Source organism: Rhinopithecus bieti, unplaced genomic scaffold (assembly GCF_001698545.2).
Source record: "Rhinopithecus bieti isolate Rb0 unplaced genomic scaffold, ASM169854v2 scaffold_65226, whole genome shotgun sequence".
NCBI classification, from domain to species: Eukaryota; Metazoa; Chordata; class Mammalia; order Primates; family Cercopithecidae; genus Rhinopithecus; species Rhinopithecus bieti.
The window spans coordinates 609973-617379 of record NW_016825767.1 but is presented as its reverse complement, the minus strand read 5'-3'; the positions used below and the strand labels follow the sequence as shown (position 1 = coordinate 617379).

General features: G+C 37.8%; 1 protein-coding gene across 1 annotated transcript in view; it reads left to right on the top strand.

Annotated features, from left to right (window-relative positions):
- The window catches only part of STARD13 (StAR related lipid transfer domain containing 13), a 570036-nt gene that overhangs the window by 226806 nt on the left and 335823 nt on the right, over positions 1–7407 (top strand). Inside the window, exon 3 of the mRNA XM_017863117.1 lies at positions 3130–3163. Coding sequence (XP_017718606.1) covers positions 3130–3163 — 34 coding nt within the window. The remainder of the gene's footprint in view (positions 1–3129; positions 3164–7407) is intronic.

Genomic DNA, 7407 nt, shown 5'->3' with positions numbered 1-7407 from the left:
CACGCCCGGCTAGTTTTTTGTATTTTTTAGTAGAGACGGCGTTTCACCGTGTTAGCCAGGATGGTCTCGATCTCCTGACCTCGTGATCCACCCGTCTCGGCCTCCCAAAGTGCTGGGATTACAGGCTTGAGCCACCGCGCCCGGCCGCTTCTGATGTTTTATGTACTACTAAAATGGTAGATACATGTGGGGCCCATTTTTAAATATCTCTAACATCTTTGAACTTCAGTACTATTTTCAAGTCTTTTCATTTTCAAAGTATAACTTTTGTTGCTTTAATTTCAGATCATTGGTTTCTCCTTTTTGCTCATCATGACACCTCATCCTTGAGATGTTCATATTCTGTGCACGTTTACATGTTTATCAAATTCACACTCTGTGTACCTTTTAAATAGTCTACATTTAAGACAACATAATGCTTGGCCATACTTTTGTCAAATATTCTCTCTGGAATTCCTATTTCAGTTGGGTTGCATTGATTTATTTTGGAATCAAGTAATCTGACTTTCAGTTCTTATGCCAAGGATTATTTTTTATTATTATTATTAATGTATGAGTAGCTCTGTTAGCACTCCATCTCAAGATGTGGTTGAGAAAGCATACTTCTGTGTTTTGTTTCCTTTTCAAGCCCTGAGGCTTAAATTTTTCGGCAGCAATTGCTCTTAGCTCATAAGTGAGAATTTTTAAACAGCTGAACTGGAAGAATTCTACTGGGTTATTTCTAATTTATATGATTGTCAGAACATTATTGTATTTAGAAAATAATGCTTAATATTTTATTATGTTCAAGTAATATAACTTACTCTACTTTCTGAGTTTATTTCTCATTCCAGGTCAAATAGTCATTAAATATATTTGGTTCCAGACCAAGTCAGAACCACTGATATTAGTTTAAAAATATGGAGGGATCTTTTCCCCTCTGTGTGTCACAAATGTCTGAAGTTGCACCATTACATGTTCATTTATTGGTGTCTATTGTCAAATGATGTCCCTTTAATATGTGAATATCCTTGGGAAAAGTGGATCTTATTGTCACTCATCAACTCTTTTGTGGATTTGCTCTTTCCCGGGGCAAATATAAGCACAGGCATAGAATACAGGGAGAGACACAAACAATGGGATGGGAAGGAACTGTGGTATCAAGGACAAAGCTTTAACTGCGTCATCATTTTGCCTGTTTCCTGACTGACTCTTGTAGAGTACTGTTTACCTGATACTTTGAAAAAATTAATAAACATAAGCATCTGTTTTTCAGAATTTCCTTCAGAATAATCAACCAATATGTATTGTATACCTTTTCTCTGCTACACGGGGGGCTCAGGACATCCCCTGAATTTTTGTACTTACTCCTCAAAGCAACCCCATTTTACTGATGAGGAAATGAGGCTTAGAGAAATGTGATCACTTTTTTAAGGTCTGCAGCTAGCAACTGTCTTTCTGATTGCTAAACATATGATCTTAACCACACAACTGTATTTATTCTTAGAGTAATGGCGAATCATTGCAGGATTTTAAGAAGATGGAAGTGATCACATTGTTTTTGAAGCAATCACACTGGCTGAGAATAGATTGGAGAGAAATAAGACTAGAATTGGACTAAGAAGTCAGGAAACTTGCAATTTCTAGGTATTACCTGAATGTTGCCCAGGAGGTGGCAGCAGGGATGAAAAGAAGTAGATGGATTTAAGCAACCTTTGGAAGTAGGCTTCAGCAGGATTTAGTGAGGACAGGAAGGAGTCAAGGGTGATCTTTGAGTTTCTGATTTGAACAAACAGGTAGATGGAAACACTATTCACCAAGATAGAGGGAACACAGAAAGGGGATCTGTATGTGTGTGTGGACAAGGAGGTGGAGGAGGAGGTGGGAGGGGAGGAGAGGATGTTGAGTTTTGGACACGGAGTTTGAGGTATCTGATGTGAAATGTCCAAATGCAAACGTGCAATCAACAGTTTGCTCGTGGTCAGTAACTGTGGCTCATGCCTATAATCCCAGCACTTTGAGAGGCTGAGGTGGGCAGATCACTTGAGGTCAGGAGTTCGAGACCAGCCTGGCCCTGGGTGACAGAGTGAGACTCTATCTTAAAAAAAATATTTTTGGTCTGTTTTCCTGGAGCTCAAGGAAAGACCCCTAAGTTGGAGATCTAAATCTGAAGGTTATCAGAATATGGATGGAAAGTAGATGAGATCACCCTGGAAGCAGGTACAAAGTGAGAAGAGAAGAAGGGCCAGGACCCATCCCTAACAAAAGGAAATAAAACTAAAGTAAATGAAATCAACATATAAGAGCATATGGCAAAAGGAGAGTCTACCATGAAAATGATAAGGAACAAGCAGAGGGGTAGGAAAGACAGCAGGGACAGCATGGGATTCAGAAGGCCGGAAGGATAAAGTTTCAGAAGGGAGGAGTAGTCAGCTGAGTTGGAGCCTGTGATGTCACTGAGAGACACAGTGAGGCAGGGCCTGGGTTTAGCACTAAGGAGACTGTTGGTGGCGCCAGGGCCCTGGAGCAGTGGATAAAAACTAGACTTAGTCTTCTTCTCAGTTACTAAATAGACACATGGTATCATGTAAATCTTTTTTTTTTTTTCCCTCGTTCTGTCACCCAGGCTGGAGTGCAGTGACACAATCACGGTTCACTGCAACCTCTGCCTCCCAAGCTCAAGAGATCCTCCCACCTCTTTCAAGTAGCTGCAACTGCAGGCACATGCCACCATGCTTGGCTAATTTTAAAAATTTTTTGTAGAGCAGGGTGTCTTGCTGTGTTGCCCAGTCTGGTCTCGAACTCAGCTTAAGCCTGGAACTTCCACCTAGGCTTGCCGAATTGCTGGGATTACGGACATGAGCCACTGCACAAGGCCTGTGTTGTATAAATCTTTACTTAAGTCAGAGAAAAATAAATGTAATGCATTTTCCTCATGAATGACTATTTTGATGACTTTTATGATTCCTGATGATTTGTGTGGTTCCTAAAATGATTCAATCTTCATGCCTCAGTTGGCATTTTATTTTCATTTCTGGAAACCATTTGGTTCTAATTTTACAATCTTATTTTTTGTCTCAAACTCAATATTCTTGACAAAAGTCGTATAATTTTGAGATATTAAGAGTGATACTGTTTTTTTTTTTACAGGTGCTCTCTGATAAGAGACCCAAAGAAAGAGCGGGTAAGTCTCCCTGAGAAAATGTTTTCCTGTTTATGTATAAAAGTTGTTTGGAGAGCTTTGCCTCATCCCTATATATTTAAACATGCCATAAGTGTCATTGAATCATGGATGCAAAGCTGATGGATACAGTATGATGTTAAATGAGAATATGACCTGCATTTTGAAAATTGGAAAAGTTCGTTGGGTTTTCTCTAGTCCTCATGCAGCCATGCTGCCGAGTTTATCTCCATTTTGTAAGGTTGGTTTTACACAGAAAGAAATTGCTTTGCATAACCAGTCTTTATTATAAGTTAAGCAGGAATTAAATAAAAGATTGCACCTTTACTGATACATCTGCTTAGAAGGTAAGGGCTCTCGAAAATAAGGCATATATGAGGGTAGTGATTTATTTGTATAGTTTTTGTATTTGGAAGTGTTCTGTATAAATCTGAATACTTGACAGCTTTATTTGTGGAATTTCTTATTTTAATGACTATGTAAACTAACAGCTAACCACTCTTGAATCGCCACATCTTACCAACTCTTTAGCAGCTGTTGTACTTTTCGTTTGAACAGTCATTATAGATAGGACATTCCGAAATCTCCATATCAGTCCTCACTTCATACGGTCATTTACATACTTATACATAGAAAGGAACCCCTTCAAAGCCCTTTGTGTGATTCCACTGTGTGTATTCTTCATATCCTGTAGATAGTGTATTGCTGGACTTGAAAGCTAACACTTTTCTCTGAGTTTACATCTTTAAAGCCCGATTTTGAAGTCTCTTGTCAAATAATGCCTCTAAAAGCAATAGTGTGATGCTACCCTTATCTGCATTGTTGCCAGCATTATTTCCATTTTTATATACTCACTTTTCTATAATCTGTTGAGAACCAGTTTCAGTTCATTATTCAGACTCCCAAGATCTCAGCTTCATTTGTGCTTAGGATGAGCATTGGATCTCTGGGATATAGTCATCTGCTGTTCTTCCAACTCTTGGGGAGATTTGCAAGGAAGCCTTTACACTTGGCCTTCTGGCAAGAGTGACTGGCTAGAATGTTGTCAGGAAAATGTCTTTAGTGAGTGTGCCGGGCCTATCAGCTGTCCAACCAAACAACAAAGCAGAATTTGTTCTAGCCATTCTGAGAAATGCTTGTAGCATCAAATGTGTATAATTTTTGTCCATTACCACTTTTATATTTGGGACTTCACTATATATAACCCTGAACCACCTGGCAGCTAAGTGGGAAATAAGCACAGACCTCTTTTAAAATCATATGAATGTGTCCAAATAGTAAATTATGACATAAGTAGAATCTCTGTGCTTTGTCTCTCTTGTTGAAATTCCAACTTGAATTCAAGGAGTTGATACTGCATTTACATCAGCAAAGAATGTGCTTCACTCCAGAAATGACCAAAAAAGGGATTTACACTAATGAGCAGCTTTTAGACAAGCAAAGTATTTCCCCTGGAGATTTGATAACTAGAATGATAGGTCTATTTTCTTCATTTCATAAGCACATTCAACTTCTTATAGCAAAGGAATATTTTTTCACCATGTAAAAGCTACAATCAAGAAAGTAAGAAACAACCGTAGTTAACTTCTGGGTGGAAATGACAAGTACATTTCTAACAAGTTAAATCTCTGTGAGGAAGTTCAGCCATGGAGGCTCTGAAGTGGTATAATAGTCCTAGATTGGACGTGGAGCTTACCTGTGGGTCTTCAGGTACCGTGCATGAGAGTTCAGTCTACTACAGCCTGAATATGTAGCTGTTTAACCACTCTGTCGTTCAGTGTTTCATTTTGGCAGGGGAAAAAATCGAACAGGCAAGCAAGGCCAGAAAATCTAGAAGAGAGTCAAATCAATTTTCACATAAATATTTATGGAAAGCACTCTGGGAGAAGGAAATATTGGTGAAGGATATCTGAGAATAATTTTCTGAACACGTAAATCAAAGGAGAATTATAGAAGCCTAATTCCAATTTCCCTGCAGATACAAAACAGTCCATAAGTCTGCGTTTTTTCATTACAGTCCCGCCTTTTTTAACTTCATCTTTCAAATTAAATTATTAATAATTTAAACTTTTGATGCTCATTCCTTCCTGCTGTTTGTAAATCATAAAGTCAGCTGCCCACGTTCCTAATTTGACTTTCCATCATTGCTTCTTAATTGGAGTGTCCAAGAGCTTTGCTCCCTTTTAGCAGAAATAGAATATGGTAGTCAGACTGAAGCGGCCCCTCCATGTATAAAGATGGAAGGTGGAACGTGACGTAGCAGGAGGATGTCACCCAGACCCACTATTGACCCTTGCGAGGTGATTCCTGGTGATTCTTTCTTGTGTTTTAAAATTGCCTGATTCACATTTTCCTCTGGTCTCAGTCACTGATCAGGGTAAATGTGAAACCCAAAGTAAAAGAGATTCCAGCAGAAAAGCACGGGCACAAGAAGGTGGTTTAAAGGCCAGTCGTTATTGCTTTCACCACAGACCAAGAGAGAATGCCACTCTTTTCTAAGCAGTTTAAGCTGTCCACTAAAGATCTCAGCCTAGTGATGAAAGAAACATCTACTACAGCAACAGTGGAATATTTCCTCCCAGTTTATGTCTAGTATGCTGTGGCCTTTATTAGATAAAAATTCGCAATAGAAATGAATGTTATAATATAGTTTGATTAATGGAATGAAAAGTTAATTTATTTTTGAAGAGTAAATATATACATAAATATACACATACTATAAAATTAACCCAAGTAGTGGTGGTTGACTTAATTTGTTTTTTAATTCCTCTTCTCATTGTATGTGTTATCATTTTTTTAAATGTGTAAATAGGAGACTAAAGCCAAATTACAGTGTAGTTCACTGTCAAGAATATTTGAATCTCACAATGATGTACCATTCTTAGTGTGCAACATACTGTTCATTTAAAGATTGTAAAAAAAATTTCTTTGGTTTAGAAAACAATTTTAAAACCTAAGGAAAATAAAATCACATCTGAAGAAATCACATTTTTTTTTCTCTGAGTAATTTCACTAGGACAATAGGGACAATTCTTCTTAGAACAGTTTCAAAAGAGGCTTCATGGACATAGCTATTTATCCTTCCTCCAAGAGCTATAATTACTTCCCGCCTTCTCAGCTTCATTGTGTTATGGCGTTTTGTTAGGCACATTATCAAGAATATGAAGGATCTGTCAGGAACAGAATTTCGCAAGAGTTAGAAGTACAGAGTATGTAGGAAATCAAAAGTACTAGCCAAATCCAATTATTATGAAGAAAATCACGTAATATATGGAGTGTACCTATTCTTCTGTTTCACTAGAATTTAATTGTAGTGACAAATATCTGAGCCCAACAGATTTTTGGTACCCTTTATCAATTCCAAAATGAAATTATAACTTCAATTTAGTTAATTAAGTATCTGTTGAACATTACTAGTTCCTTGCACTGTGCAAGGCATTAGCAATACAAAGATAAAGTGAGATAAAATTATCCCTCCTTCAAGAAGCTTGACTAAATTAAATTCTCTCTCTAGATTTTCTGGTGAAACCAGAGCCTTTCAAAAGTAAATTTATAACTATTTTGTGAAATTTACAGTAATTTAGTAAGATTTTTAAATTATGATTTCCTATGGCTATACATACAGACAATTACCATTCTCTAGTAATACAACCACATGAGGCAAAAAGAAAGCATCAAAGTGTGCCAAGAAGAACCTTAGTTTTATTTGATTTTAATTAGTGGGAATCTCTGTCTTGATGCAGGTGCCACAGAAAGCTTAAGAGCTTTATAAATCTAGTTAAAATACAATCTTTCCCTCCATATTTGAGATGTATCAGCTTTTTCCCTTGAAAGTTATTCTGAGTACTTAGTTATAGCCCTTGCAAGCTGCCAACTTAAATACAGATAGGGATATCCACCATTCCTACCTCTCACAGTGGAATCCATGGACTTCTCCTGGGCAAAATGCCCCAAACATCTGCTGAAGAGCCTTGAGTAGCAGGGAAGTCAAGGAAGCTGCCCAACTAACAGATATGAAATTTATGTTTGGCCTTAAGATTTCAGGTGACTTTTGCATTGATGTCCCCTAACTCAGCTTGGCTGTCTCCTTCTCTTAAAGCCTAAATGCCACTTGTTTTAAAAATCCTTCTCTGCTCACTCTAGCTAAAGAGGTTGACTCTTTCCCCAACTAGTTTCTGTGGCTGCAATCTCCGTTTCTTCAGAGCACTTGTCAGAACTTATAGTTTCCTTCCTTCCCTCCCTCCCTC